The following is a 22,670-nucleotide window of genomic DNA, read 5'->3' as shown; positions in this document are numbered from 1 at the left end:
CCCCTGAGGACCTCTCTCTGAGCTGTGACTAACAACACCAAGATCCCAAAGACTCCTCAGACTCCTCTTGTGCATCTGACATCAGCTTTCCTACACTGTAGACTTTACAGGGGATAAAGGTTGTCATCAAATACACCCACTCCAACCCTTAATGATACAGTACTGTGTTAACTTCACATATTCTATGTTTTATTTGCCTAATAGGGTCCCCTTCCACCCCCAGGCCCTATAACAGCCACCTGAGCTGCTATGGCTATAGTTACACCACTGGCCATAGACCTAAACCAATTATGCAAATGGTAATATATACTATTATCCAAAAGACCAAAAATTAAAAAAAAAAAACAATTGTGTTACCATGTACCTACTTATACAAAACCCCTTTATTATACAGGTCACCTAACATTTTAGATTGCCCTGCCCAGCCAGACCATTGGGGTACCCCGATCTACAATAAAATTCTACTACTGCCAAATACAATAATTAATATAACAGTAATAGTATTCCATCCAGTTGTCTGGGATATTATTCCTATAAATTAATAATTGTATTTGGCAGTAGTGGAATATTTTCAATATTGTAGATTGGAGTACCCCAGTGGTCCGACCAGACAAGGAGGTTTCTGATGTTTTTAGGTTTTTTTTTGTTCTTTTGGACGATAGAATGTTTTACATTTTGCATTATTAGCTTAGGTCCATGACAGTCCCCATAATGAGGATGGTGTTGGAGATGAATATATAAGCCCTATCCATGAACGATTTGTAAAGTATAAAGCCAGATGTTGCATGAGTGTAAAAAATGCATTCCATGCGCATATTCCTGTTGGACCGTACACTCACCAGTAACCGCTTGTCCAGATTGGCTTTCCTTAAAGAGGACGTCACGGAGTTGGCGTCTTTCTCGGACATCCATGCTTTAAAAAGCTTTACAGCGAACGAGGCAGAAATGCCTGCAAGATATAATAATCAACCATATTGTTACCCACGTGTGACGCAGAGCAAACATCCAATATAACACAGCCAAGTATTATTCAAATGATCTAAAATGAACCTGCGCCGAGAGAATGGACGCCAATCTACAAATACCTCTCAAACAAGGTTGTCTTGATAAACAATGGAGCCACTGAGCAGAAATTCAACCTGGAATCATGGAGCCAGAGCAACCTGCATTTGTTTTGCTGTATCTGCCCATTGGGGTACCCCAATGGGACCTTCTATGTCGACCAACAGCACCACCACCACCATCGTTGATGCTGCAACGTTTTTAGCTTGGTCTGTTCACAATCTTGTGGGATCTCCCAGGCAGGATGTGGAATTTGAAAAGTAACTGTCAGAGACCATAGCACCTCCAGGTGGCGCTGGAACCAGGTCCTGCAGTTCCTGCGCTCACCTGCAGGTGTTTCCAGGCAGCCAGGAGCTGTGAGGTACCTGACCACCACTGGTTGGTTGGCTCAGTATTGTCGCCATTTCCTGAGTCCTGATGCCCCCTTGTGCCCCCTTGTACCCCGACCATTGCTCTGTGGCTCCCCTTGTGTTGCCGTGCTCCCCAGGTTTCACTTGCCCTTTGTATGTGGTTTTGTTGTTTGCATCTAGTGAGTTATTGTTTGATACTTGTGGGTGTTGGTGGGGTTGTTTGTGTTTTTAGGATTTTGGTGTGTTTATTAAACCGTGTGCTCATAAACCTTGTCTAGTGTGGCCACACATTTGGTCTTCCCGTAGAGATACCTGTACGCGGTGTGGGGACACCCGTGCACTGCATCTCTGACACTGCTACAGGAGCAGATATGCTTTGGCTGTGTTTTATTTGGGCACCAAAAAGCTTCAGAGAACCTGGTCTAGGGATGGAGTTGACCTGCCACCAGGTCTGTGCTGGTTTATTCAATTGGTCTGTTCAATAGACTCAAAGGAAGTTAGCCTGGCAGACAGGATCCTGGATCCTTCTTGTCTCAGACTCCGGAGTCTGGCCAGGGAGCCCACCCTCATTCTCCCTGTCTGGGACATCACCTGGATAGAATATCAGTTGTTAAACCAGAAAGCATCTGATTTAAGAGCATGCCTGTCTGTAAAATGGATGGTTGGGTGGCTCCTACATTTGCACATACCGCTGCAAGAAAAGTATTTCCGTTACATCTTGTTTAGATCAAGTAGGGCATCAAGCCCTGTTGTTTTTCTAGGAGCGGACTGACCTTCTATACCAGCACCCTTGACAGAGGGTCCCAAACCTGCAACTGCATTCCCAAGGTTATCTTAGCTTGGTAGGCTTTCGCTTAGGAAAGACCAAACGCAGTGCAAAAGCACAGGCAAATATGGGTATTATTTGGGATCATTCTATCACAGATTGGAGCGGTGACTACTTTACAACACACACAGGGATCATGGGGAACAAAAGTAGCCACCCTCCAGAAGGAAGGACAGTGTCAGCATCAATTCAGAGATGATTGGAGGATCTACAGTCGAGTGATACACAAATAAGATACATTGTTGTTCAGAGTGAAGGTTCTTGAATGTATTTTTAAGATTTAACTGCGGAGATTAGTGTCACTTTAAGAAGTTACGAATGTTCACACAATAAACTGAATGTTCACTTTGAATATCCAATCTTGTACAGACAAAATAAGTAAAACAGGGAATTTCTTGTCACATAATTGGATCACTGAGGTGATTCTTCACACAATTATTTTGTTCACAGTCTCAACTCCTTTAGTAAATCAGCCTCATTGAGCTAAGGGGAGCCCCACCAATAACATTTTAACATTGCCACTAACAAGTTCTAGGGCTGCTCCCATTTTAGGAGCCAAACCGCCAGGACTCAGACATCCGCTGCTTTACAAATGGTTGTCCATTACAAGCACTACCAGCCTCCAAACCCCATGGAACCAGAACGGGTTTCTAAGCAGGGAAGAGATTGCATCTTAAAGCGGTAGCAGCCCTGAGGCTGCTTGTCCTCATTAAAACAGCCGAGCGGTGGGGATTTGGACAGGCAGACCGCTATTAATCATTTAAGAGGGGTGAGGAGGGCATGCAGACTGGCTATGCAGGAAAGTGGAAATTTTCTTTTATCAAAAAAAATCATGAAGTACCTTCTTTGACGACATTCTCAGTAAAAAGACTTGTGAGAATGGTGGCCGGGAGGGTCCCACCGGCCAGTAATATGCCAGTCAGCATGGCCAGCTTGGTCTGTTCGGCGTCCGAGAATGCTTTAAGAAACAGCAGGAGCTGAAGTGATAGAATAAAATAAAATGGTGATGTAGAGACCAGAAAGAAAATCATTCACACATGGTAGTAAGCTGAAAAATATTTAACTGTCACGATTAGTTACCATTCTGTGCACGCTCACAGACCAGTAATTCATCAATTGGAACTGAACAGGCCGCCTCAAGGATGTTATCAGGCTATTCCAGTCTATACTTCCCTTCCCCAGGTTTGGCCTGAGTGAAATATTGTAGGAGAGATCTTTCAGTTTCCACTTGTATCTCTGCAGCTCAGAGCACACTATTAGAACACCTACCATCCTACGGCCCCTTGCACACGGGCAGTCCGATTGGGTCCGTCTGACGGTTTTTCAGACGGACCCAATCGGATGCCCAATGCTAGTCAGCCATGTGTAAATGGACAGTGACAAACATGACATCTGATCCGTACAGCTCCGATCAGGAGGGGTTTTGTGCATGGGACCCCTCTGATCAGACCGTGTGGAAGGCGCCTATTTCTGGACATTACTGCCTATGTATTTTTTTTTGTCACAGGTGGCATATTAAAGGCCTGTTTCAATTGCCTTTAGGCTTGCGCTGATGGGCAAATACAACTTGCGTCCAGGTGCATTCTGCTTGCATTTGACATCAGTACGAGATCCTTTTAAAACCATTAAAAGGTGAATCTGATTTGCAGTTGACCTCCTTTCAAGATGCATCAACTTGCTTCAAGCTGCTTTTGCACTCCCAATGACTTTTATTGACAGAGAAGCAGTTCTGACATTAAAGGAGAACTATGGGGTAAGGGTTTTCCCCATAGTTCTCCTTCGGGTAACAGGAGGACACAAACTAGAATCCTCCCGTCACCCTAAGCTCAGTATATAGGGAGCTACAGCTCGCGGTATACTGAGACCCCCCGCAGCCGGAGCGGATCCCGACATCGATGTCGAGATCCGCCCAGCTGGGTGAGTGACAGCTGGCTCTGCCTATCTAGAGGCAGAGCCAGCTGTACCCGCTCCCTCCCCTGTCCGTTCCGCCAGACAGCGCTGGCGGATCGGAGCGGGGGAGGGGGGAATTCATCCCCTCCACTGTCAGAGAGCCGTGACTGGATCGAGAAGTGAGCGAACACCGGCATGTGTTTGTTCACCTCCCAATCTACTGAGCCGACCTGTGACAGTCTCATTGTCACAGTTCGGCTAGAACTATGGAGGTGAGTGAAAAGCACTCACCTCATAGTTCTCCTTTAACAAAAGCCCATCAACAAAGGCCCCAATAAACATTCAGGTCAAATGGAACACTCAGAAAATATGGAACTCTAGATGGAGCTGAAGAACATATAAAAGAAGTATTTATTTCCTACGCTTCTCATCTTCATCTAGTGGTCATAATGAGGTATTTTTGTGATATTACACATTCGACCTGAAAAGGAAATATACTAAGAATGTTTGTTTTTGTCTCGTTCACAGAGATTCGAAGGGCAGTGTTGACGTGGCTTGGTCCAGTAACCAAGGCAAGAAAGGTTAGCTTATTTTTATGACACCAGTCGATATATAGCAGTGTCCGTTGTATAAAATCGGCAATAGCAGAGTCTTCTCGGTGTAGGAGAATTAGATCATACACATATAACAATAGTGAGAGTCCAAAAAGGAGCCTCTTGTAAATGCTTGATAGAGTTTTCCCTTAATTTTGTTATGGGTATGGCAGCGATATAACATATTCATGTCAAAATTTGGAGGTTGAGGTCATAATATTAAGTGAAATGAGAACTATAACCTCTGTATAGGTATACGGGGTCATAAAAGGGAAAGTAGGGAAGGCAAACTGAGAAGGGGTCAAGATAGATGATGACAAAGGAAGAAAAAAGGGGGGGGGGGACTGAAGGAGAGGGTAGAGGGGTACGGGAAGTTGAGGGCAGGTGGTAAATTGGTTGGGCACATGGGTTATGGCACCCGTATCATCTAGCTAATAAATGAGTTGAATGGGCAGAGTTACAGATTGTCTTTAAGAAGAAAAAGTCAACAGCCGAGTCATTGTGAACTTCCGTCTCTCTCCCAACCATCTACAGCCAGCTTTACCTTCTTGATTTCGTCTTCGAAGGCTTTCTCCAGGTATTTATATCTCCTGATCAGTTTGCTGAAGACCTGCAGGACACGGCGGGAATACATGAATGGAGTAAATCAGTTTAAAAATAAATAAATAAACCAAAAATAAAAGGACGTCATCTGCACAGGAAGCCAGGATATTTTCCTAAATTTGATTAAAGAAATAATTTATAATAATCAGATAAGGAATGTATAAAAAAAAAAAAAAAAAAACAGCTTATAAAACACAATAAAGCACTTTGTAAGGCTAAGCGGTCAGACATAAAATCGGGTTTATTAAAAAAAAAAAACTTTCACTAAGCTATATGTGGCATAGCAAAGCGGATTCCATTTGCATGGCATCAATGACCCTAGGTGGCGCTGAAGAGTACAGGAATTTCCTATACTCCTCAGCACCATATGGGGGGCGCTACTGCCATGCGAATGGCATCCAAATAGCTATACACTGGGCATATGACATTCACAAAGCACAGTAGAGTACAGGAATTTCCTTTACTCTTTAGCACCATTTAGGGGTGCTACTGCCATGTGAACGGCATTCGCATAGCTATACACTGGGCAAATGGAGTGGCACTAACGCCCCTAGATGGCACTTAAGAGTATATGAATTTCCTATACTCCCCAGCGCCATATAGGGGCACTAGTGCCATGCAAACTGCATCGGCTTAGCTATTAGACTTGTGCGCCGTCAAAAAAATCATTTCGTTTCGTAATATCCATTATTTCGTATCCGAAACTCAATTCGGATTCGTACGAAATACGGATTTTTGGTTAGTTTCGGCACATTTTCATAACTTTACGAACATTCGTTATGATGAAGTTAAAAAGCAAAAATACCTTTGTTAATATTGGAGTCGATGTGGTAGTTGTTTTTTTATCCGAAATACGAATTCCGTTAACGGATTCCGTATCCGAATTTCGTACCATCAACTCCAATATAAATGTACTTTGCTTTTTAACTTCAATATAACGAATGTTCGTAACGGAACGAAAATACGTCAATGGAATTTCGTATTTCCTGCCAGTATTGTAATGCAACTCTCAGCGGCAGCGGATCCGTATTTCGGATTTAAAAAAAAAATCTTGTCATGTTGTTCAACCTCATTTACAGGGGTAATATTAGTTCCTGTTTCAAAGAAATTCGGATCCGAAATTTGTTAACGGAATTTCGTATTTCGGATATAATTCGGAAACTGCAATTCGGATTTCGTATGCTTCCGAATGTACGAATTTCAGGAAAATTTGTACGAATTTCGATTCGCAACGAAACGAATCGCACATGTCTATTAGCTATAGTGCTGTCTAGGGGGGCACTACTCCCATGTGAATGAGGGTAACAGAAGGCACCTTCAGCACCTGCGCTCAGGAAGGACTTTTAAAAGTTTAAAAAGGCGGACGGGGAAAAAAGAAGTTCTAGCAGATCCCTGGCAGTGGGTCTCCTATAAGGAGTTTTTGTTCATCAGCCAATAAAATAATAGCTTTCATTATGAGCCTTTATTAGAACATAATGGATTGATCCTTAAAAAAAAAAAAATCAATAGACAAAAGCCCTGCTCTGGGTCTGCAGTGTGAGCCCCAATATCTACCCGATGACTGTCATGTAGCATGTGTGGAAGATGTAGCAAAGCAAGAAACAGAACGCGGCACGTGATTCACAAACTCGTATAGGATGTACCTGGGCATAACTACGCATGGTCTCATAATCCTCATTGGCTCCAAAGACACAATTATTGGCCACCTTGGCTTTGTCTCCATCATCGATGCGAGTGCCGCCCGGAGCTGAGAACAGGAATACATATGTTACATTAACATTAAACAATGTAACATGTGTGAGGATTAGCTCCAAACGGTAGTGCGTTAAGGACACACAGTTTTCTATTTAGGGCTTCTTTGCCCACTTTTATTGGTTCAAAAGTCAACAAAAGTTCCACACAGGTTTTCCCAACAAATAGTACACGCAGTACTGGCAACAAAAACACTGAATAGGCTGGTCCTCACCACACTGGTGTATTTCCACACAGCCTGTCTTTAGAACAGGAAGTGAAAGGAAACTTCCCCATCAGAGTACAGTAAGCTGCAAATCTAAATGAGGAAACTAGACATGTAACCCCGCAAAAAAATGTGTTTCATTTAGTTTTGGATTGATTCGGCTTTTTATTTCTCTGGTTTATAGGATCTCAGATCCGAAATTCGATTTGGTTCATTATTCAGATTTCAGATCCATCCGAATTTTCCTTTCGAAAGAAGTCACATGACCTTGCCTGTAATGCAACCCTCCAACAGCCCAGCAAAAATTTTGACTGGCTAAAGAATAGTCACATGTCCAATTTAGTTTTGAACAAAATTCAGACGGATCCAGATTTTCGTTAAACAGACATTCGGATTCGTTCACATTCAGCTGAGTTAGGATTCAGAAATTTGGATGCATCTGAATGGAAGGAAATTCGTAACGAATATCCATTCGGAACGAAACTAAATTTACAGCCACTTTTCACATTATGGCCACTAGATGGAACTGAGGAATATAGGGAATTCCTATGCTCCTCGGCTCCATCTAGTGGCCACAATGCACCAAGAAAATAAAACTCAGACATTCTTTTTTTAAAAGTTGTCACACAAAGAAATAAGAAAAAATTACAGGAATGTTTACTTTCCCACACTCTATCCAAAAGAATAACAAAAAAATATTTAAAGCCAACCTGGTCTAAGAAAGCTAAAAACTAGGAATATCGGAAATAAAAATACAGATACAAAAAAAATGCCCAACTAGCCTCTGAACGCCTCCGCAGACTCGTTTTCACCCAGCTTCTGTGACCAAAAAGAAGTAAAAGAACAGGAAGTGGGTGGGAGCAAAAGCCAATAGCAGGCTGGCTATTGCTCCCCCTCACTGCCTGTGGTCAATCAGCAGAGGAGCGGACCTGAAAGAGAACTCATTTCTCTAACAGGCTCTGCACACTGCCAGTATTACTGGATTAGTTTAGTAAATACCAGGGACGCTATCAGTGGGTGGAGCCTGTTAGAGAACAAAGTTCTATCTCAATCAAGTCTGCTGGTGATTGACAGCCGGCAGTGGGCGGGTGCAGTAGTCAGCCTGCTATTGGCTTTTGCTCCCGCCCACTGTTTATATCAGCTTGAACACAGTGGCAGCGGCGTAGCAGTTGAAGCTCCTCCTGTGGGAAGGCACCATATTATTGGCACTATTTTTTCCTATCGGCATTTTGCCGATCATACCTTTTCGGCCAGCAATAATTCGGTGCACCCCTACCAACAACATTCTAAGTACTTCTAAAAGTCTTATACTTTGTTTTGTTATTAAAGCAGCCACAGCCCGAGCAGAAAAGTCAGTCCCCTGCCAGCATGCTGCACAGAAGGTGCTTGTCACCCGCCAGCCTGCTCCAAGATCCCTGCTCTCTGTGTGAAAGCAGTGGCCTCTCTGCAGAGATCGGACCCCCCCCCCCCCCTTGCTCAGTCAAAGCAGAGCTCTCCAATCACCAGGAAGCATGAACTTTGCTTATCGCAGAGCTATGAATCTGACTGTCTGAGCGGGGGGAAAGTCAGACCTCTGCAGAGAGACCGCTGCTTCCACACAGAGAGCAGGGATCTTGGAGCAGGCTGGCGGGTGACAAGCTTTTCTACTCGGTGGCTTCTCCTTAAAGAAAACAAACTGTAAGGCATTGAACACCTTTTGGTCTTCTTGCACCCGGAATGTATTTAGCTGATTTAATGGGCTTTAAAGGAGAACTATGAGGGGGGTGCTTTTCACTCACCTCATAGTTCTAGCCGACCTGTGACAATGAGACTGTCACAGGTCGGCTCAGTAGATCAGGAGGTGAGCGAACACATGCCGATGTTCGCTCACCTCTCGATCCTGTCACGGCTCTCTGCTGTGACAGGGGAGGGGCTGGATTTCCCCCTCCCCGCTCCGATCCGCCAGCGCTGACTGGCGGAACGGACGGGAGGGGGCGGGTACAGCTGGCTCTGCCTCTAGATAGGCAGAGCCAGCTGTCACTCACGCAGCTGGATGGATCCCGGCATAATTGTCGGGATCCGCTTCAGGTGCGGCGTCTCAGTATACCGCCAGCTACATCTTGCTGTATACTGAGCCTAGGGTGACGGGAGGACGCTAGTTTGTGTCCTCCCGTTACCCTAAGGAGAACTATGGGGAAAAGCCTTAACCCCATAGTTCTCCTTTAAGTTTGACTTTTCTCTAATAAAAAAGCTGATTTGACGTTTTTCCTTCAACTCCACCAAACTTTTTCTACGATCGGCGTGACTTCTAATTAACCTGAAAACCGAAGCTCCTCAGTGTTATAAATCACGCCGTGTTTTCGCGCCTCAGGCGGACAACTTTCTATCACACTCGGCCACTTGCCCCGGAGAGGACAATGACTTTAAAATCATCAATTCCGCCGAAGTGTGAAAAATATCCCTCCAGCGCGCGGCTCGCCATCCACGACGGGGAGGCGTTGGCTTTATTGCCGCCCTCCGGGTGTCTCCTCGCTCCTGAAACATATTTCCCTGTTCAGCCTGCGTGTGACGGGAGAATCAATCTGATCCCGAGACTGAAATACCCCGAAAAACATCCTCCGGACTGTATATCTGATACACAGAGATCATTGCGTCCCCGGAGTCATCCCTGTCCTGCGTTGTGTTATTGAAGGAATGAAAATAGATTTAGAGGAGAGCTCACCGCTGCACAATGATGTCTTCAAATGAATAAAAAGAGCAATTCACAAAGATTTATTTCTTCATTTCCTCCATTATTATACTGACATCGCAGCTTATGTAGGCACTGTGTAATGGGGATCAATTCACAAAACCTAGCGGTGGTATAATAAGGTGTGAGGTGTTACCCCTTCCGCCATTATTTTATTCACTGTCTTTTTAGTTTACCTAGTCAACCTTTTTTCTGCCTACTCAGTCGTTATGTTGCCTAATGATTCTTTATTGTATTAGTCGGTCGTTATTTTACCTACTCAGTCATCATTTTACCTAGTCAGTCATCATTTTACCTACTCAGTCATCATTTTACCTACTCAGTCATCATTTTACCTAGTCAGTCATCATTTTACCTAGTCAGTCATCATTTTACCTACTCAGTCATCATTTTACCTAGTCAGTCATCATTTTACCTACTCAGTCATCATTTTACCTACTCAGTCATCATTTTACCTAGTCAGTCATCATTTTACCTACTCGGTCATCATTCATCATTTTACCTACTCAGTCATCAGTCATCATTTTACCTACTCGGTCATCAGTCATCATTTTACCTACTCGGTCATCAGTCATCATTTTACCTACTCAGTCATTATTTTACCTAGTCAGTCATCACGAGCTGGGAATCGTAATTTACAAGTTTTATAGACATTGTTATTCTGCTCCATTTGCACCTATTGAAGCCTCCAATTCACGCAATGCTTACATAGCGGGCCACGTGAGTAACAGGCTTGTCACAAGGATTTTATTAACATTTATAGATCAGAAAAGAAAAAAAAATCTTGAAGCTGAACTTCAGGCAGATATAAAAGACACAAAGGAATGCAGCTCTGTAATCATTAACACTTTAAGTGTATTTTTTACATGTAAAGTGTACACTGCTTGTGTTTAAAAAATACACGGAAAGTGTTAATGATTACAGAGCTGCATTCCTTTGTGTCTTTTATATCTGCCTGAAGTTCAGCTTCAAGATTTTTTTCTTTTCTGATCTATAAATGTTAATAAAATCCTTGTGACAAGCCTGTTACTCACGTGGCCCGCTACGTAAGCATTGTGTGAATTGGAGGCTTCAATAGGTGCAAATGGAGCAGAATAACAATGTCTAAAAAAACTTGTAAAATGACGATTCCCAGCTCGTGATTTTAAATCACTTTCATCGCTTCAACCACAAATGACGGGAAAACCTTTGTGCCCATTCAGCTACATTTCCAAAAATTCTGCTCCAGCTCTGTCCTTACCTAGCATGCTCCCAGCTATGAGAATGTCAAACAGCGTGTCAGCATAGCGGCGGTAATCTAAGCGGGAGCCTGTTGTGTCAAGAAATTTCGCTACTGCCTCCAAGTCAGTGCCAGCTTCATTGAGGCCCTGGATGATCGTATCCCGAAACACTGTAGGTTCAAATTTCTCTTTTTCATCTGTGGGAGAGCAGAAGAACACATTAAAGGGATCTATTTATAAACCATTTGCAGAACCATTCACACTGCGAATCTCTGCGAATGTTCGTTCTGTGTGAATACAGGCAAAAACAAACATTCTTTCATGCCAAATGTAATGTAATACTGCTATATGGCCACTAGATGGAGCTGAGAATCATAGGAAATAAGTATGTATTATACCGCATTATGGCCACTAGATGGAGCTGAGGATCATAGGAAATAAGTATGTATTATACCGCATTATAGCCACTAGATGGGGCTGAGGGGCATAGGAAATAAGTATGTATTATACCATATTATGGCCACTAGATGGAGCTGAGGATCATAGGACATAAGTATGTATTATACCTCATTATGGCCACTAGATGGGGCTGAGGGGCATAGGAAACAAGTATGTATTATACCATATTATGGCCACTAGATGGAGCTGAGGATCATAGGAAATAAGTATGTATTATACCATATTATGGCCACTAGATGGGGCTGAGGAGTACAGGAAATAAGTATGTATTATACCTCATTATGGCCACTAGATGGAGCTGAGGAGCACAGGAAATGGATTGCATTATGGCTCCATCAAAGGGCCATAATGCAATATTTTTTAAATGTTCCTGAGCTTTCTCTTGTAAAATTTTATGCCGATAAATATTTTTATTTTCTAATATAACATAATGGGCACAACAAGTGTACAGACCCGGGAACTCAGCACAGGGATGGTGAGAGCCCCTCACAATGGGCACAGCAGGTGTACAGACCCGGGAACATAGCTCAGGGATGGTGGGAACCCCTCATAATGGGCACAGCAGGTGTGTACACCCAGGAACTCAGCACTTTATCCCGCAAACTTACCCCTCTTTCTGGTTTTAAACCTCTGGCCCGTTAGCACTGGCTTCTGATGCTTATTCATAAAATTTCTGTATAAAAAGAAAAGAAATGGCGGTTAGCAGAGCCGGCTCTCCCCACTATAACAAAGCAGATCCGCTGATAGAAGGTTGGAGGGAATCTGCTGCAAAGGAACGCAGGCTCCGTAATGACAGATCTGCATCCTCATTAACAGAGAACACGGGAGCAGGATGAGGATTAATGAGCTGCTGAAATCACCAAATAGAAACAATTATCACTTTTCCTCTCCCGGCCTTCTAATAGAAGTCGCAGCCCTGATGCTCTCACAAACTATGGGGTCTGATTATAATGGGTCAGATAGTGGAGCCTCTAAATATGCACCAGCCCTATAAAATACATTCAATAGCTACAATCACCGCAACATACTGTATGACCCCCTCAAGAGAAATAAAGCTGAACCCCGGCCTTCCCTTCTGTCTCCTATCTGACCTCCGTCCTTCCCTTCCGTCTCCTATCTGACCTCCTTCCATCTTCTATCTGACCTCCGTCCTTCCCTTCCGTCTTCTATCTGACCTCCGTCCTTCCCTTCCGTCTTCTATCTGACCTCCGTCCTTCCCTTCCGTCTTCTATCTGACCTCCGTCCTTCCCTTCCGTCTTCTATCTGACCTCCGTCCTTCCCTTCCGTCTTCTATCTGACCTCCGTCCTTCCCTTCCGTCTTCTATCTGACCTCCGTCCTTCCCTTCCGTCTTCTATCTGACCTCCGTCCTTCCCTTCCGTCTTCTATCTGACCTCCGTCCTTCCCTTCCGTCTTCTATCTGACCTCCGTCCTTCCCTTCCGTCTTCTATCTGACCTCCGTCCTTCCCTTCCGTCTTCTATCTGACCTCCGTCCTTCCCTTCCGTCTTCTATCTGACCTCCGTCCTTCCCTTCCGTCTTCTATCTGACCTCCGTCCTTCCCTTCCGTCTTCTATCTGACCTCCGTCCTTCCCTTCCGTCTTCTATCTGACCTCCGTCCTTCCCTTCCGTCTTCTATCTGACCTCCGTCCTTCCCTTCCGTCTTCTATCTGACCTCCGTCCTTCCCTTCCGTCTTCTATCTGACCTCCGTCCTTCCCTTCCGTCTTCTATCTGACCTCCGTCCTTCCCTTCCGTCTTCTATCTGACCTCCGTCCTTCCCTTCCGTCTTCTATCTGACCTCCGTCCTTCCCTTCCGTCTTCTATCTGACCTCCGTCCTTCCCTTCCGTCTTCTATCTGACCTCCGTCCTTCCCTTCCGTCTTCTATCTGACCTCCGTCCTTCCCTTCCGTCTTCTATCTGACCTCCGTCCTTCCCTTCCGTCTTCTATCTGACCTCCGTCCTTCCCTTCCGTCTTCTATCTGACCTCCGTCCTTCCCTTCCGTCTTCTATCTGACCTCCGTCCTTCCCTTCCGTCTTCTATCTGACCTCCGTCCTTCCCTTCCGTCTTCTATCTGACCTCCGTCCTTCCCTTCCGTCTTCTATCTGACCTCCGTCCTTCCCTTCCGTCTTCTATCTGACCTCCGTCCTTCCCTTCCGTCTTCTATCTGACCTCCGTCCTTCCCTTCCGTCTTCTATCTGACCTCCGTCCTTCCCTTCCGTCTTCTATCTGACCTCCGTCCTTCCCTTCCGTCTTCTATCTGACCTCCGTCCTTCCCTTCCGTCTTCTATCTGACCTCCGTCCTTCCCTTCCGTCTTCTATCTGACCTCCGTCCTTCCCTTCCGTCTTCTATCTGACCTCCGTCCTTCCCTTCCGTCTTCTATCTGACCTCCGTCCTTCCCTTCCGTCTTCTATCTGACCTCCGTCCTTCCCTTCCGTCTTCTATCTGACCTCCGTCCTTCCCTTCCGTCTTCTATCTGACCTCCGTCCTTCCCTTCCGTCTTCTATCTGACCTCCGTCCTTCCCTTCCGTCTTCTATCTGACCTCCGTCCTTCCCTTCCGTCTTCTATCTGACCTCCGTCCTTCCCTTCCGTCTTCTATCTGACCTCCGTCCTTCCCTTCCGTCTTCTATCTGACCTCCGTCCTTCCCTTCCGTCTTCTATCTGACCTCCGTCCTTCCCTTCCGTCTTCTATCTGACCTCCGTCCTTCCCTTCCGTCTTCTATCTGACCTCCGTCCTTCCCTTCCGTCTTCTATCTGACCTCCGTCCTTCCCTTCCGTCTTCTATCTGACCTCCGTCCTTCCCTTCCGTCTTCTATCTGACCTCCGTCCTTCCCTTCCGTCTTCTATCTGACCTCCGTCCTTCCCTTCCGTCTTCTATCTGACCTCCGTCCTTCCCTTCCGTCTTCTATCTGACCTCCGTCCTTCCCTTCAGTCTTCTGACTTCCGGCCTCCCCTTCTGTCTTACACAGTTGTATCGGCTCCTCTCCTGGACTTTCATTGCTTACTCTGATTTCACTGCACACTGGGAGCTTCTCACAAATTAGAAGCTGTGTCAAGTCAAATCGAACCCACCATATTTCCTGGCTGGAGGAAGTCCAGCATCATCTAGATCTTTCCTCCCCAGACTGACTGCTCCCTGGTTTGCCCCTTTCATTCATTGCATTCCAGGGCTTTCAATCATGGAGGCTCAGCATCACATGTGAACGTTACCTAGGTGAGGTCTGCATGAACATTCCCAGCAACACCCACTCCTCCAGACTGACATTCACTCATCGAGGTATTTTGGTATTCGCATAACCCATGAGCTAGCCCACTACTTGCATCAGGGCTAAGGAGAGGAGTACTGAGGCAGGGTGCCATGATGTTTTCAGGAAGATTTGTACAGAACCCTGCCAGGCTTTCCCACCAGTAGGCAACCTCAGAGAGGTGGAGACCTACTTTAAAAACATGGAACAAACCAAAGATCACTGGAAAGGGGGACATATTTTAAAGAGGGGCATGGCCAAATTGAAGTTGGTATGGTCAGTGATATGGTGAAAAATAATGAGTTGGCTGTCAATGTGACAACCCTTCCTCCAAAAAAGTAAAGCTTTGCTCACATTGGTGGTCAGTGAGCCCCTCACTATAGTGCCTCCATTGTACTGCTCCCAAATATAGTGTTGCTCATCATTATATTATTAAGTACCTCCTTTGACACCATTTTGTACCCCAGTGCCCCCATGTCACTCCAGTGGCACCCTTTCACCCTACTCCAGTGCCCCCATGCTAATTCAGTGCCACTATTTGCCCCTCCAGTGCCACCCTCTCACCCTAGTGCTACTATGATGTTCCCCTCAGTGCTACCCTGTCACTCTACTGCTATTATGCCCGCTCCCCCCCCCTGTGCCACCCTCTCACCCTAGTGCTAATATTATGTCCCCTCCAGTGACACCCGGTCACTCTAGTGCCACCATAATGTTCCCTGTCAGAAGTGCTTTCCTTCTTCCTCCCATACTAATGAAGAGCAGTCCAGGGAAGCGGCAGCAAGACACAGCTACCTGCTCTGACATGCTGCTCCCCAGCTATCCAACTCTCATCCATTCCAAGCACTTGTATATGATGTCACATGAAAGCTCCTGGAATGGACATGAGAAGAGGATGGCTGAGCCCAAAATGGCAGAACAAACCAGCTCCCCTTGGCTTTGCAATGCTGCTCTGATCACGATCAATGAGTTGTTGATCCCCGAGTTTAAACCATATGAAAAAAGATGACCAGTGTAAGCTCCACCCCTTGAAATTTTATATGGTTAATCCCAACCCCCATAACAGAAGCTTTGCGGGACAGCTTGGTCTGTATGAAGATGTGAAGAAAACCATAAATCAAGACATACAATATATTTTTTGCTATAGTGGGTCTTTTGACTTTCCAGAATTAAAAGGAGAACTATGGGGTAAAGGATTTTCCCCCTTGTTCTCCTTAGGGTAAGGGGAGGACACAAACTAGCGTCCTCCCGTCACCCTAGGCTCAGTATACCGCAAGCTGTAGCTCGCGGTATACTGAGACGCTGCAGCTGAAGCGGATCCCGACAATTATGCCTGGATCCGCACAGCTACGTGATTGACAGCTGGCTTTGCCTATCTAGAGGCGCTGGCGGATCGGAGCGGGGAGGGGGGAATCCAGCCCCTCCCCTGTCACGGCAGAGAGCCGTGACAGGATCGAGAGGTGAGCGAACGCCGGTATGTGTTCTCTCACCTCCCGATCTACTGAGCCGACCTGTGACACTCACATTGTCACAGGTTGGCTAGAACTATGAGGTGAGTGAAAAGCACTCACCTCATAGTTCTCCTTTAACTATAAACTGATTATCTTTGTCCCGAGTTGACCTTTAAGTGGTTCCAAAATATGGCCAAGCCAGCACGAGCCTCAGCCCCTTTCAGAAGATCATCAATAGGTTCCATTACAAGCAAGTAAGATTACGGATTGATTCCTTGCCGTAGCACACTGACAAGTCAATGAAGAATGAATGATTGTCTTTCAGTATGTGAAGACACCCCCCACCACCACCTTCATTCTTATTCACTTTATTTTGTAGCCCAAATTAATTATGCTCAGGCATTTCAGGCAGGCCGCACACCTAATCCAAGGACAAGACAACAAGAGCGTTAATAAAGACAGAAGAGAGAACGCTCGCCCCACGCTTTCATTCAGCGAGATTATCACGAGCGCCGATAACAAAATGTGCGACCCATTAACCTTGTCTGGAGCTACTTGTCGATTATTCACCATGATAGGATGCTGCTGGAGAGGAAAGAAAAACCCGCAACAAAGTACAGCAGACGCATCACAAGTTTGCTGTAAGGATTTCGCTATCGTCCAATGAATAAATATAACATACCTTGGGCGGTAACACTCAGTTCTGGTCTAAGAGTCATCTCTAAGCAGTGGAACCAGGGCCACCAATAGAAATGATGGGGCCCCATAAAGCCCACCTGACTGGAAGTGCAGCGTTTTCCCCTCAACCCCTGACCTGTAACAAACATCTTCTCAGGGTTAGCAGCCAAGCCCAAACTGGCCACTCAGTTCTGGTCTGGGAGTCATCTCTAGGCAGTGGAACCAAAGCCACCACTAGAAATGGCATGGCCCCAAAAAGCCTGCCTTACCGGAAGCATGGCGTTCTCCCCCTCAAACACCTACCTATACCGAGCATCTTCTCAGGGTAGGCAGAGAAGCCCAAACTGCCCACTCAGTTATATCTTGGCAGTGGGACCAGGGCTGCCATTAGAAATTATGGGGCCCCAAAAAGCCTAGCTGACCCGAAGCACGCTGTTTTCCCCCTTCAACCACCCAACCATACCGTACATTTTATCAGGGTAGGCAGAGAAGCCCAAACAGCCCACTCAATTCTGATGTGTGAGTCAACTCTAGGCTAGAGCCACCATTATAAATTACATGACCACAAAAAGCTTACCTGATCGGAAGCATGGTGTTTCCCCCCTCAAACCCCCACCTATACCCATCATCTTCTCAGGGTAGGCAGAGATGCTCATACTGCCCACTTGGTTATGGTCTGAGAGTCATATCTAGGCAGCGAAACCAGTGCCACCATTAGAAAGTATGGGGCCCTATTATGCCTATCTGACTGGAGGCATGGCATTCAACCTCCCACCCCCTAACCATACCGAACATCTTCTCAGAGTCACTAGAGAAGTCCATACTGCCCACTCAGTTCTGGTCCGAGAGTCAACTCTAGGCAGTGGGACCAGAGCCGATATTAGAAATGATAGGGACCCATAAAGCCTCACACCCATACTGAACATCTTCTCAGGGTCGCCAGAGAAGCCTAAACTGCCCAGCTTGGGTAAATGGTAAGTTAAAGACCCACTTGCTCCTCCACTTCAGCCCGTTCAGTCCCCAGGACTATCTTGTTTTCCCACCACAGAACGCCATCACAGCCAAAGAGCACAGTGCCCACTGAGGTCAGGAAGTGGCAGGAGAGGCTCACAATTTAAATAGCTGAACTTGGAGGTGACCATCTGCCAGGGAGGGCAGCGTGTCCTCATGGGTGTTCTTCCATGGACGCCATTGGCTGGATAACGTCTCATAGCGGAAGCTGGTTGGTGGAGGCGTACTATAGCTGGCCATTTGCTATAGATGGGACATGCTAGGGTTCACAGAGGCCGTCCACAGGCAGCCCCTGAGGAGCCCTGGCTTCCTTGCTGTCCTGATGTGGCCCTGGCCCAGTATAGGAGGAGTATCGCCTGTACCCCCCTTCCCTATCGGCCACGCGGACTGAGACACATTCCCTGACTGTAACAAAAGAGTTGCCCTGCATCCATTATTTGCACATTCATTCTAAAAAATTAAAAGTGAAGAATGTTAAAACACAGATTTGAGCTAAATACACTATATGACTGAAAGTTTGTGGACACCCGACCATCGCACCTATATGAGCTTGTTGGACATCCAGTTCCTAGATCAATGCCTTTAAAATGGGCAATTAGATTTCTGATGCCACCAGGGAAACTGACTTTTCAATCCCAGGCCACAAAGGTGACCCGCGACACCGCCCTTCGCCATTCCAGATGCATGTATCAACAAAAGCAGATATGCGTTTAACGCGTTTCACTCACCGTGATTACTCACCTTGGCTGCAAAACGTGTTAAAATCTACGTGTTCTCTGTTTAAGTGACTTTTATTTGATCAATATACCTCCGATCTCGCAGCAAGCACTGTGGATCTGCTTTTTTTATTTATCCATCTGAAATTAATACAGTGTAATGGTCCTCTTGGTCCGTACCGGTCCTCTTGGTCCGTACCGGTCCTCTTGGTCCGTACCGGTCCTCTTGGTCCCATACTGGAAATCTTAGTCATGTGCTGGAAATCTTTGTCATGTACAGGTCTTCATAGACCGTACCGGTCCTCTTGGTCCGTACCGGTCCTCTTGGTCCGTACCGGTCCTCTTGGTCCGTACCGGTCCTCTTGGTCCCATACTGGAAATCTTAGTCATGTGCAGGTCCTCTTAGTCCGTACCGGTCCTCTTGGTCCGTACCGGTCATTTTAGTCCCATACTGGAAATATTAGTCATGTACAGGTCATCTTAGTCCGTACCGATTTAGTTAAGTTGTGAACGAAATTCGGAACTAAACAAAATGTACATGTCTGGTGATCAGCATTTTGTGCCTTGTAGCACCGGGGCCCTGACTCCACTTGTACCTTACATTCTTCCCATTTTGTGCACCACCGTGGTGCACCTGTGTGACTGGCTATGAAGGGGCCTTTAGAAAACAGGGACTGATGCATTTGGTTGCGTGCACCCTATATAACGACGCAGAATATGACCGCGCTGTATGCAGAAGGCTAAATAATAATCATAAATAACATTGTGTATAGGAGGCCCTCCCCAATGTCAGCATCAAAGTGACGGATTTACGCAGTGTGAAATGTCTGAGCGTCGGACGTGACAGGGAAATTGAATGTACGGCTGTGTTTTTTTAATGACACGTTTCTCTGCAGCCGGAATATTAGAGCGTTGGAGCATCTCTGTACACGGCTATATTTAGCTCTCAGTTCCATGTCCTCTAATCTGCTCTAGAGTATCAGGGTCAAGCCGTGTAAGGTACTTTGTCCCGGCTCTCTTCCCGGCGGAGAAGGAACAACTTTACTTCTGCCAAAACGTCAACAAGGGAAGAAAAAAAAATCCTCTTTTACTTATTTAGAAATACAAATGGGGGGAATTTATCAAAACTGGAGCAGAAGAATCTGGAGCAGTTGCCTATGGCAACCAATCAGCTTCTGTCTTCAGTTTGTTCAGTCAAGGTTTGAAAATCAAATGTGCTAATAGGTTGCCATGGGCAACTGCTCCAGATTCTGTCTACTCCAGTATTGATAAATTCCCCTCAATGTATCTACCGGAACGTCCCCCAGGTGTCAGGCTAACCTCGGCTCTCCCTCGTGGCCCCTGGTCTGTTCTAATGCCTGCAGCTGGCAACCATGGAGCATAAGGTTTCACAAGGGTTGGAATTATCCCAAGAGACAGGTAGCCGGGAATATTCCAAATACTTTTTTATGTTATTATCCGGAATTATGATTATGAAAAGGAAAGCCGTCTGGGATTTCCGAGGGTTTGTAACATTGAAAATCATTATTATTATTATACAGGATTTATAGAGCGCCAACAGTTTGCGCAGCGCTTTACAATATGAGGAAGACATTACAATCGCAATACAATTCAAGACAAGATGGTAAGGAGGTAAGAAAATACATCTAAACACACAAAATCCGTTTACCTTTCTGACCACATTTCATGTTACACCCGTGTCACATCGCAAGGCCCCTCCCACTTACCAGAACTGTGAGGTACGTCTCCCCACAGGCTTGTGTACATTTTTAAAAGGAGAGGTGAGTGATTTTCACTCAGCCTCATAATCTGAGCCGACCTGTGACAATGAAACGGTCACAGGTCGGCTCAGTAGATCGGGAAGTGAACACATACCGTCGCTCGCTCACTTCTCGATCTATCCCTGCAGAGAGCCGTGACTGTCACTCACGGCTCCCTGCAGGGATTACTCCCCTCTCCGATCTTCCAGCGCTGACTGGCGGAACGGACGGGGAGGGGGTGGGCACAGCTGGCTCTGCCTCTGGATAGGCAGAGCCAGCTGTCAATCCCGCAGCTGGGTGGATCTTGACAGCACTGTCGGGATCCGTCCCGGCTGCGGCGTCTCAGTATACCGCAAGCTGTAGCTCGCGGTATACTGAGCCTAGGGTGCGGGAGGACGCTAGTTTGTGTTCTCCCGTGACCCTTCGGAGAACTATGGGGAAAAGTCCTGACCCCGTAGTTCTCCTTTAAATTCACAGATTCTTTAGCAGGATCTGTGAATAGAGAAACTACAAGCTGGTCATGTCAAGCTCTATGAAGGGGACTCTGTGTGGCCCCGAAAACATTGCGATTTGTTATGACAGTATGTGTCAATAAATAGACGTTTGCGTCACTTTAATTCGGTGTGCTGGTGACATCCCTAACGGGTTATGATATGAGCGGCGCCATCCGCAGTCACTTCGAGCACCCGCACTGACAGGGATACCCGGCAAGGAGTGCAGCAGGACCTTGGTACATAGAGAAACTGCAAGCCCCATCGGACACTTCGGCATAGGGACGTGTAATTCTCAATGGAATACAAGTGCGGTGACGCCTACGCTTAGCATTAGGCCAGATTTGCATTGTTGCTTTTCGTCATGCACAGCAATGTGCATTGGTGCACTGCGTTGCCAATCATCCTGAACGGCAGTGGCATCACAAGGTGGGGGCACCTCGCACCGGGTGACACCATCAGAGGGGTTGACACCAAAATGACTAACAATCATTTTGGTGTCACCCCCTCTGAAAAGTCAGGCACTCAGGTTATGGACCGAGAGCCCGGCCATCCCCTCCTCTCTATGTGTCCAGTGTCCATTACCAAGATGACTGCTGGCAGTAAAGTGCACGTGACAACATTATACACGTGTGTAATGCTGTCACGTGTATACATAGTGACGTGCCACCGAGTGACATCCAGTGGCTGCAAAGGGTGACACCCAGGCTGGTGGTGCCTCTGCCAAACAGCACCCCAAAGCACCTTGTCAACAGGCATGTGTTGCAGTGCAGCACAATGCATGTCAACACACTAACGTGCGTTGCGATACCCTGACAAAATGACTACATGCACCTTTTTTTCCTGCATTTTGCTGTATTACACAACCCATTAAAATGAATGTGATGTCTAAAGACAACGCACATTAACATAGTGACATAACACACGTTAATGTGGTAAATGGGCCCTCTTTCTACCAGAAAACCCTACCGCCTAGCGAAGTCCATTTTTTAAAATGTACTTCCGTCTATGCATTTTAATGCATGTCAAGGCACGCAGAGAAACTAGCCATTGATTTGAATAGTGAGAGTTTACATCTGCGTGATGTGTCGGCATGCATCTTTTTTTTTCATGCATCAGCATGCGTTATATAGGATCTATTAACTACAACAGTAGCACCTGAAAATGTATGACTGTAAATAGCGCATGTCAAAACACATGAAATGCATTAGGGAAATGAGTGAATGCGGTCCATTGTAATGCACAGTTAATGCTAACGCACATCTATGTTATAACGTACAGATGCATATGCTCTGTATGTTGCATTGCTCTGTGCTGAAAATAAACCATACAAGACCTTTGTTTTTCATGCGTTGGCAGTTCATTCATATTTCATGGGCTGCCTAATGCAAGGCAGATCAATGCATGAAAATGCATGCATTGCAGAGCACTGCGGTTGGGTGTGCATGGGCTCTCAGATCTGGGCTCAGCTCTATGCCCAGTCAGCAAACACTGGCAGAATCCTCAGTGAAAATCAGCTTTTATTATACAAGGACTGCAAAGGATTCATCCATCAATCCTATTGATCCCTCCATCTGTCCGTCTAAGCCCGCACTTCTTTAGTTCTAGCAAGCAGAGAGCTTCTCCCAGCTCCTCC

General features: G+C 46.0%; 1 protein-coding gene across 1 annotated transcript in view; it reads right to left on the bottom strand.

Annotated features, from left to right (window-relative positions):
* The window catches only part of BZW2 (basic leucine zipper and W2 domains 2), a 53,510-nt gene that overhangs the window by 10,227 nt on the left and 20,613 nt on the right, over positions 1 to 22,670 (bottom strand). The window contains exons 2-7 of the mRNA XM_018568963.1: positions 12,297 to 12,361; positions 11,250 to 11,426; positions 6,968 to 7,071; positions 5,266 to 5,331; positions 3,080 to 3,215; positions 840 to 949 (exon numbers count right to left, since the gene is read on the bottom strand). Of these exons, the coding sequence (XP_018424465.1) occupies positions 840 to 949; positions 3,080 to 3,215; positions 5,266 to 5,331; positions 6,968 to 7,071; positions 11,250 to 11,426; positions 12,297 to 12,354 (651 nt within the window). The 5' untranslated portion in view covers positions 12,355 to 12,361. The remainder of the gene's footprint in view (positions 1 to 839; positions 950 to 3,079; positions 3,216 to 5,265; positions 5,332 to 6,967; positions 7,072 to 11,249; positions 11,427 to 12,296; positions 12,362 to 22,670) is intronic.

The sequence above is a fragment of the Nanorana parkeri genome, unplaced genomic scaffold (genome assembly GCF_000935625.1).
Source record: "Nanorana parkeri isolate BGI_ZX_2015 unplaced genomic scaffold, ASM93562v1 scaffold1267, whole genome shotgun sequence".
In the NCBI taxonomy this organism is placed as follows: domain Eukaryota; kingdom Metazoa; phylum Chordata; class Amphibia; order Anura; family Dicroglossidae; genus Nanorana; species Nanorana parkeri.
The sequence above is the reverse complement of the archived record's forward strand: the minus strand, read 5'-3'. Positions and strand labels throughout refer to the sequence as shown.